This window comes from Aptenodytes forsteri, unplaced genomic scaffold, assembly GCF_000699145.1.
Source record: "Aptenodytes forsteri isolate BGI_AS27 unplaced genomic scaffold, ASM69914v1 Scaffold14, whole genome shotgun sequence".
Taxonomy (NCBI): Eukaryota; Metazoa; Chordata; class Aves; order Sphenisciformes; family Spheniscidae; genus Aptenodytes; species Aptenodytes forsteri.
This window is the reverse complement of record NW_008794457.1, coordinates 1,546,744-1,556,283: the sequence shown is the minus strand read 5'-3', so window position 1 is coordinate 1,556,283 and position 9,540 is coordinate 1,546,744. Positions and strand designations below refer to the sequence as shown.

General features: G+C 60.6%; 1 protein-coding gene across 1 annotated transcript in view; it reads left to right on the top strand.

Annotated features, from left to right (window-relative positions):
* The window catches only part of SLC9A5 (solute carrier family 9 member A5), a 16,999-nt gene that overhangs the window by 4,710 nt on the left and 2,749 nt on the right, over positions 1-9,540 (top strand). Inside the window, exons 2-10 of the mRNA XM_019474986.1 lie at positions 4,867-5,169; positions 5,830-5,996; positions 6,298-6,376; positions 6,810-6,987; positions 7,118-7,338; positions 7,514-7,716; positions 8,304-8,393; positions 8,524-8,594; positions 9,314-9,443. Coding sequence (XP_019330531.1) covers positions 4,867-5,169; positions 5,830-5,996; positions 6,298-6,376; positions 6,810-6,987; positions 7,118-7,338; positions 7,514-7,716; positions 8,304-8,393; positions 8,524-8,594; positions 9,314-9,443 — 1,442 coding nt within the window. The remainder of the gene's footprint in view (positions 1-4,866; positions 5,170-5,829; positions 5,997-6,297; positions 6,377-6,809; positions 6,988-7,117; positions 7,339-7,513; positions 7,717-8,303; positions 8,394-8,523; positions 8,595-9,313; positions 9,444-9,540) is intronic.

Below are 9,540 nucleotides of genomic sequence, written 5' to 3'. Positions count from 1 at the left end.
AGCTGCGAGCTGCGCCCACCCCCGGGGGGTGGGATGCGGCATCCCCGGCGGGCACGGAGGCATCCAGGGCGAATGGGTGCCACCGCACACCAGGACACGGGTCACGGGGACAAATGGCCAGAGCCCGGCCGGTCGCCGTCCTCAGCTGGGCTGCGGTGGCCTGGCAAGACCCCGCGCCGTGTCCTCCATCCCCTTGCCTGGGATGGCAAGCGGTGATGAGGTGAAGGTACAGGCCAAGGGACAACGTGGGGGCCTGGTCCCCTTTTTCCCGCGAGGGATGGACGGGTGGGCGCAGAGGAGGGAGGGTTCAGGAGGAGAATAGGAGCTGAGCAGAGATGTCCAGCAAGGATGTCCCATGCCCCGGAGGCTGGCACAGCACGTGCCGCTGGCAGGGCTGGAAACTGTTTGATCCCCCCAGCCGCGGGAAGGGCTCGGTGGTGCCAATGTTGGGCAAGATGTGTCCCCGGCAGCCTGGGGACGGGTCAGTGCCTGTGGTCCCCTCCGGTGGGTCACTCCAGATCTGCATCGCCTCGGGCTCTCGTGCTCCCCAGCACAGCACCAGGCAGCCGAGGGGAAGCTCTGCCGCAAGAGGCTGCGTGGGAAGGTGCAAGGAGGATGTGTGTGAGCTGCCGCAGGGCTGTGCCCCCTGCCAGCACCCTGGGTGCTGGGGAGGGGACGCCCGGGTGTGGGTGCCGAGCAGGGTCCCCAGGGGCTGATCCCCTGTGGTGCCCCTGCCTGCTGTGCTGGGCCCGGGGGACGAGACCGTGACCTTGAGGCAGGTTTCCTCCTTGGGGGCCCTGCTGTGGGCACAGGCCCCGTGGCGGGGGCACGGGCACCCTCTTAGTTTGGAGCCAGCTCAAGAAATGTGGGTTCGGAGTGAGGCAGGGGAGTCTCCGAGCAGCCGGGGACCAGCAGCAGCTCCCAGTACACCGGGGACAACTACAGCTGTCACCACCAGCTGGCCTCTGCCTGTCCCAAGCATCATCGAATACACTGCTGTGGACCTTGCGCTCCTCTCCTTCCTTGGCCTTCTCACAAGGGAGACCTAAAGCATCGCGAGGAATGAATTAACAGGCATCGTGAGCTTAAAAATACAACCCTCTGTCTGCAGCTGTGCCACCTCCAGCTGCCGAGCGCGTCCCTCCTACCCGCAGAAGATCAGAGAGACGATCCCTTTCCCTGGCTCTTATTTTCTTCTCTCAAACGTCTCCCTGGAGCTGCTCCCTGTGCGGGTTTCCCTTGATGCGCTCCCCTTTGCCCCGGCAGTGCCAGCGGGTGGGGGGGGGCCTGAGCTGGGGTCATTCCTAAGCCCCCAGCCCTGCCACGCTCTTCCAGGCCTGAGGCGAGCTGATAGCCGCTCTCCCTCTCCATCTGGGAGACACAACCCCGACGGTGGGTAGCTCCAGGCTGCCTGGCTCAGCGCATCCGACGGGTCTGATGAATACTCACAGCCTGGAGCAAGGAGTGACACCCTGAAGGCAGGGCTGCGGGCAGCACCCTGTCAGTGGTGTCCCCAGGGCGCACAGGAGCCCATGGAGGAGATGGAGCCGGGGGCAGAGGATGTCAGGGAGCGAAGGGGGCAGCACCGGCTGCGGTGGCTGTGGACGCCGGGCGTAGGCTGGCGCGGAGGAGCCGTTGCGGTTGTGGCGCTGGGCTGCCAGCTCACAGCCCTGTGACTGCAGGGGAGGAAGCGGCCCCACGCCTGGGTGATGGGGAAATGACACTGCAGGCTCTGTTCTCGGAGGTGGTCACGATGCCGGGGTGCCCCGAGCCAGCAAACACCCGGGGCGGGGAAAAACTGGCTTGGGTGTTGCCTTCCTGCACAGCGAGGCATCATCCGGGCTTTGCTGCCTTTTCCGTACTTGGTCAGAGCACAGATCTGCTTGAACGGGATGCAGGGAAGAAGGAAATTAAGGACCAGTAAGGAGCATTGCCCCAAACGTGCTCCTCACCCACAGCTGCCCCGTGGGCAGGGGCTTGCCAGCAGATGGATGATTTTCTACCCAGCAGCATCCCCATGGGTTGCAACCCTCTCTCCTTGCACCATCACCTCCATCCATGGCTACTCGTGTCTTGGTTTAGGTGTTTCCCAAGGACCGGAGGAGCGGAGCAGGTTTTGGCCCCGAGTCCTCCTAATGGCAAATCCTGTATTATAGATGCCTGAGTGTGGATTATGGCTCTGAAGTTAATTCACATGTGGCTAAGTTACCGTTGCTGTGGGAACCTTTAATGCTGAAATCCTTGACTAGCGCATGTAAAATTAGAGCTCATTCCCACCCATCCCCGCTGGCTGCTCCCCGTGGCGCAGAGGAGCTCATGTGCTGTCATTTGCTCAGGAGGGTGGCAGCATCCCCCCCCTCAGCCAGGGGATTTTTGGACAAGCAGGGTCTTTCCCATCAATGCTGCTCCCTTCTTTACCCAAGTTTTTGGCTCGGGGGAAAGAATGATGGATGACAGCTAGGAGCCATGTCCCCATAGCATGTCTGCAAGCTCTCCTGGGTCTCTCCAGCCACCCAGGGCATATCTCAGCAGCACGGGGAGTGCAGATGGGTTGCCGGAATGGGGAGCGGGGATCTTGGCAATGCTTCCAAGCGTGCAGAAAGGGGCTGGACACCTCGTTCCCTTCTTGAAAACTTCAGAGCTTTGTTCCCGTGGGCGGGAAGTGGTTTCGCAGCCTGCCGCAAGCGCTGAGCAAGCGCCGTTCGCCCACCGGCGCTGCCTTCACTGGGCTCGCATGGGGTGAACAGGACTCTGCCATGGCTTGTGCAGTCATTTAGCAGGAATTCGGCTGGGCTGGAGCTCAGCCAGCCCTTCTCCGGGCTGTGGGTTTGCTTGGAAGGCTGTAGTGTCCGTATCGCCACTGCCTCCATGGCTGAATCGCAGCCCCTGGCAGCGAGCAGAGGCAGCTGGGGGCGAGGGTGGATGCCTCGGGCTCTGTGGCCGGGGCATTTGGCTGCAGAGCTATGGCAGAGGCTTGGCCCTGGGTGCTCTGCGGCTCTTTCCCCTTGAGGTGGTTGGTGATGGAGCTGCAGATCACGCTGCCCCGGTGCTCACTGCTCTGCCCTTGCTGGCTGCGGCAGTGTTCCCGGGGCGTTATGGCAGGGAAGCAGTGCCGGGGCTCACCAGGATTGCACGGACAGGGCTTATAGTGCCAAGGAGCAGCACAGGTCATTGTGGAGGTCTCAACGAGAGGAAAAGCGACCCTTACTCTGCACATTTGGTGGTGGGCTGACAGATGTTGTCTTTGCTTAGGAACCAGACCTTTGACATCGAGTTATTTCCTCTAATTCAGTGCTCAGCTGCAGTGAAGGAAAGCAAATCAACTAAGGTGTTAGGAAAGGCGAAAGGAAGAACATCAGGAGGCAACAACCTCAGTGCCCAGGGCGTCCGCATCTCAGGGACACTGGGACCCAGAAAGGATAGAGCAGGACTGGGACAGGTTCAGAGGAGAATGACAAGGGCATAGAGACATGGAAACCTACTGATGAAGCACTGCCTGTTCCTGGGCTCCTCTCCAGGTCTATGCCACTGGAGACAGGACTCTGGGCTAGGCAGACCTTATGGTCTGTCCATGGGGGTTCCCAAGAAGGGAAGAAGCCTAGGGTCTGCGTGTGACCACAGCAGAGCTTTCCTTCTGGTGGGATGACTTGGCACAAGCAATGGGCACCTTTAATCCAGCTAAAGGGCTTTAGGGGCTGGGTTTTGGGTTGGCAGCAGGGCTGGGCTTGCAGCTAAGTGACGGCTCAGAGGCTGCTCTGATGTCCCTTGTACCTGCTGGGTGCTCAAGGACAGAGGTTGCTCTGGAAGTGCCTGGAGGAACCTACTCCCCAGGAGAAGGTTTCTTCATCTGATGGCCAAGTCATGCTACAGAGGTGGGCTGGATGTCACAAGTGATGGCAGAACGATGAGGGGGCAAAACTGCTGTGACCCTCGACAACCTTTCCCCAAGCACTGTCCTTTGGGGGTAGCAAAAATACAGTACCCTGCGCTAGGGAGGAGAAATCCACAGGGATGGGGGGTTGCCCACCTGGAAGTTGGAACGATTTGGGATTACACAGGACGCCCTGGTCTTGGGGACAAGGCTGCCTGGAGGAGCGAGTCCCCTGTGCTGTCTGGCATGACGGCCCGCTGGCTTGTGCCTGAGCTACACGCTCATTGCCACATTGCTGATGGATGAATACCAGGGCATACTCTCCTTGCTTTAAAAAATATATCCTGTTCCACGGCAGTTTAAGATTTGCTCCAAACCTCGCATGGAATAAACTGATTATTCAAAGCATCTCTAAATCTGCAGCTCCCGTGCGCCTGTTTTTTGCATGCAGGTAGGTTAGCCAGTGCTGAGGAAGGCTGTGCTCTGGCACAGAGACTGGCCGACTGGCTTGTGCTGCAGTGGTTTGCATGCTGCTCTGTCTGCTTGCTCAGACGGCTGCAAACAAGGTCACCCCGCCACCAGGGCTGAGCATCCTCGTCTCTGAGTGGGGTAACGTGTCCCAGTGAACTAGGATGCTTTCACTCGAACAGCAGCCGGCATTGCTTGTGACACTGTGAACGTGGTCACTGGCTGCTTTTATCCTTTAAGTGCAGATAGCAGAGGCCAAGAAAAGCAAAATGCCCAGCTGCTTGGCTTGTTAGACAGTGGCTGAGGAGGAGAGGGAGATCCCAAAGAGCCAGGGACCTGAAATCCTGACCTGGGAGCTAGCTGGAAGGTCTTCTGTGCCCACATGGCCACGAAGCAGCCTTAGGTGCTCCCTTGTCCTCCCCGAGGTCCATGATGCATCAGCCAACCCTTCTGTGGAGCTTGTGGATCTGGGATGCTCTGTCCATGTGCCTGTTTGGTTGATGCTCTCATTCTTCCTTTCCTTCTAGTTTTCCACCTGTCAAGGAAGGTGACGTCCGTCGTCCCGGAGAGCTGCCTCCTCATCCTGCTGGGGCTGGGCCTGGGGGGCATCGTGTTGGCTGTGGCGAAGAAAGCCGAGTACCAGCTGGAGCCCAACATGTTCTTCCTCTTCCTTCTGCCCCCCATCGTCCTAGACTCGGGCTACTTCATGCCCAGCCGGCTGTTCTTCGACAACATCGGCGCCATCCTCACCTACGCGGTGGTGGGCACGCTCTGGAACTCCTTCACCACCGGCGCTGCGCTCTGGGGGCTGCACCGGGCTGGGCTCATGGGTGGGTGCACAGGGCTGCCCAGCTTGGACCACATCCCCAAAAGATGGGTCGGAGGGTGCAAAGTACCCCCAAGTTCAGAGCCCACTGCCCAGCCCTGCTGTGGATTCCCAGGAAGTATTGCAGGAGCAGGGTCCTGGCATCCTGGGAACGGTGCTCTGGCAGAACTGTCAAGCGTGCAGGACAAACGAGCCCAGCTCGGCACTGAGCTGACTCATGTCTTTGCTATTTTTGTCGCCGACCTTGGCTAGCTTTGCTGGCTCGCTGCCGTGTTCCCTGTCCTTGGCTGCAGCCACTGGCCCTGGCTGGCCTGGGCTGTGTTTTGAGTCTCCTGAGCCTCGAGGGACCACTTGATGCCTGGACCTGAGGTGGGGCTGCTAAGCCTCCTTCGGTGTGTATCTGCCGGAGGGGCAGCGATGCACCTGGGTGCCAGGGGGGATGGCCAAGCCCTGCTCCCTTCATGCTGCAGCAAGGATGTGCTGAACCCTGCTTCACCTGGGGGACCCTGCAGGTCTGGGAGCGCTCCCTGGCTCAGCCCACTGCACTCCAAGTTGGGATGCTGCGGCCAAGTCACCGGGAGCAGATGAGGGACAGCCTTGTTTCAGCCTGGTGAAAGGGGCTCTGGGGCAGATGGTCTGCCTGAGCTTGGTCCTTCTGTCCTAGCAGATCCGGGAGTTGAAGCTGGGCTGATGGATTTCCTGCTCTTCGGCAGCCTCATCTCAGCTGTGGACCCTGTGGCAGTGCTGGCCGTCTTTGAAGAGGTCCATGTAAACGAGACCCTCTTCATCATCGTGTTCGGCGAGTCTCTCCTGAACGACGCTGTCACCGTGGTGAGTTGAAGCTTGGGGGACCCAAAAGTGGAGCCCAGTGTGGGCCAGGGCACTGGAGTCCCCCAGGATGGGCAGAGGATGCAGGTGACATCCCCAAGCCAGGGGCAGACCCATGCCATGCTCTCTGGGTCTCTCCTCTCTCATGGCCCTGGGGGACTTTGCCTGCCGAGATGAGCTGTGTTGCCTGGCAGATTTGGGGCAGGCAATGCCTCTTCCACAGGGTCCATCCTGCCCGCAGGTGCTGCCCCTCTCAAGGCAGGGCAATACCCTGCCTTCCCCAAGGGATTTGCCTTGCCTGCAGGTGCTGTACAAGGTCTTCAACTCTTTTGTGGAGCTGGGCCCAGCACACATCCATGCCACAGACTACGTGAAGGGGGTAGGTGAGTATGGGCCCCACAGCCCCTCCGACTCCTGCCGAGATGAGCTGTGTTGCCTGGCAGATTTGGGGCAGGCAATGCCTCTTCCACAGGGTCCATCCTGCCCGCAGGTGCTGCCCCTCTCAAGGCAGGGCAATACCCTGCCTTCCCCAAGGGATTTGCCTTGCCTGCAGGTCTGTTCAAGGCCGACTCTTCCTCTGGGGTGGAAGTGGGGGGGGGGCAAGCATGGGTGCTGTCGTACTGTGGCATGGGCACTGAGCACCATAGCTCTGTCATCTCCATCCCAGTGGTCACACACTGGCTGTCATCACGGGATGCTTTGGTGGGGAACCGGGTTGGGAACGTGGGGCTTGGCCAGCCCAGTGTGGCATGGCCGTGGGGCACAGGAGCTGGGCTCGCTTGCTTATGGTGCATATGAGTCTTCTCCCCCCACCAGCCTCCTTCTTCCTGGTGAGCCTGGGGGGCACAGCCGTGGGGCTGCTCTTTGCTTTCCTCCTGGCCCTGATCACACGGTTCACCAAGCGCGTACGTATCATCGAGCCGCTCTTCGTCTTCCTCCTGGCCTACGTCGCGTACCTTGCTGCTGAGATGGTCTCGCTCTCCTCCATCCTGGCGTGAGTACTGGGGTGTCCCCTGGGGGGATCCAGGAAATCAGGGGTGCAGTGCTGAGCAGCAGGAGGCGGCGAGCAGACCCATTCCTCATCCTGCCATAGGGTCATGCTGGCTCCTTCTGCCCCTCTGCAGAGTCACCTTCTGTGGGATCTGCTGCAAGAAGTACGTGGAAGCCAACATCTCCCAGAAATCCCGCACCACAGTCAAGTACACCATGAAGACACTGGCCAGCAGCTCAGAGACCATTATCTTCATGTTTCTGGGCATCTCGGCTGTGGACACCTCCAAGTGGGCATGGGACACAGCGTTGGTGCTGGGCACCCTGTTCTTTATCCTGCTCTTCAGAGCTGTGGGTCAGTCTGCCCCACTGTGCTTCTGACCCATCCCTTTTCATGGCAAAAAGTGGTATCTCCCAAGAAAGGCTGGGGCATGGGACCAGCCACAGCTCCTGGCCTGGGCTTTGCCCTGTCTCCAGGAGCAGGCAGGGCTCTGCTGGCACCCCAGGCTCTCCTTCTCCTTCTTCCCTAGGCGTTGTCCTCCAGACCTGCGTGCTCAACCGCTTCCGCCTCATCCCCCTGGACAGGATCGACCAGGTGGTCATGTCATACGGTGGCCTCCGCGGAGCTGTGGCCTTCGCCCTGGTCATCCTGCTGGACAGGGCAAAGGTGAAAGCCAAGGATTACTTTGTGGCAACAACCATCGTGGTGGTGTTCTTCACTGTCATTGTGCAGGTGAGGATGGGCACCGTGCCCTCCTTCAGTGCTGCCCTCTTGCCCAGAGCTGTCCTGGTGGGCCAGGCAGGCGCTTGGGGACACGTGCTTGGAGCAAATACCTCTTTTCAAGTCACCTTTGGTCCTAGGTGCCTCCTGGCACCCCATCCATCACTAGGCTGGTATGCAGGACAGCCCCGGCGGCTGTTGCGATGGTGGGGCCATGGCCCATGTTGTTTCCCCGTTGGCCTCTTGTTCTGGGACTCGGTCCAAGAGCAGCAACGGCGTGTGCCTGGCCAGGCTGTTCTCTTTACAAAGCTGCTGTTGGCCCATGGCTCTGGGGTTCCTGCGCCCCAGGAAGGGGAGACGCACGGTGGCTGGATGCGAGCCTACGGGAAGGGTGACTGGGGGGCTACGACATTGTTGCTGCCTGCCGGGACACAGAACCATCGCCCAGGTCCTAGGCGCAGGGTGTCGGGTTGGTAGGGGCATGCACGGCCAGCACTGCTGCTGTCCCCAGTCATTTCCTGCTGCTTCTGCTCCCCGTGCCCCAGCCACACACCCTCTCGCCCTCCCAGTCTTTCCCTTGCCTTCTCCTGCCATTCCAGGGCCTCACCATCAAACCCCTGGTGACGTGGCTGAAGGTGAAGCGCAGCGACCACCACAAGCCCACGCTGAATGAGGAGCTGCATGAGCACGTAGGTGCTGGTGCTGGAGGCTGCCCGGCTCCCCGCACCTCCGGGGCTGGGCGAGGGCGATGCACAGCCTCAGCACCCCCGGGGCACCTGCAGCCTCGCCACCGCTCTCACCCTCTTCTCCTCGCTCAAGGCCTTTGACCACATCCTGGCAGCGGTGGAGGACATCGTGGGGCACCACGGCTACCATTACTGGCGGGACAAGTGAGTGTCTTAGCCAGGATCCTCCAGCAGCCATCAAGTGGACAGCGGATGCATGCCAGCCATGGGGACATTGCAGGGTCCCCGCTGCAGGACACCCCTGCTGTAGGCAGGGCAGCAGGACCTGTATGTCAGGCTGTATGTCTGTCCGTCTGGAAGGGGACTGTCTGGCTGCTGTTCTGCAGCAGACCAAGCTCCCAAAAGCATTCCAGAGAGAGGTCGGGCGGGTGCGGCTGGGCATGCTGCGAGAGCTGGCATTGCTTGCCCATGCCGGAGCTGCTGGGGGGCTGTGGGGTGTCTCTGGTGATGACGATGGCCCTGTGCCTCCCCATGGATGGAGCTGCGCTGGGTGCTGAGGAGGAAACAGTCCTGTTAAAGCCTGGGCAGTGTTTATCCGCAGCACAGCGACAGGAAAAGGATGCGAAAAGCCTGTTTCCTGGAGGGGAAGCGCTCCAGCGGGGCAGCCATGCCGGCCCCAGTCCCGCTCCCATTGCCTCCCGCAGACCTGCTGGTCTCCCGCTTCCCCTTGGGCAGGGACGAAGAGTCAGTGTGATCCCTCCCTTCCTGCCCTCCCTGGCAGCATGTCCCTGGGCACAGCCAGGTCCTGCGTGCCCAGCCCACTTTCGCCATGCTTTGGACACTGTCAACCTTGTGTGGGCAGGGGGTCCATGGCCGTGGTACCCCGTGGGAGCTAAACCACCCATGTCTTCATCTCGTGGCAGGTGGGAACAGTTCGACAAGAAGTACCTGAGCCAGCTCCTGATGCGGAAATCTGCCTACAGGCTGCGGGACGAGATCTGGGACGTTTACTACAAGTTAAACATCCGTGATGCTATTAGCTTTGTCGATCAGGTAGGGGCATGCGGTGGGCGCTGGGCAGTGGGGTGGCCCCGTCAGGAGCCGGCTGGCCTGGGGTGGTGGTCCACCCCACGCATGGCCATGCGTGTCC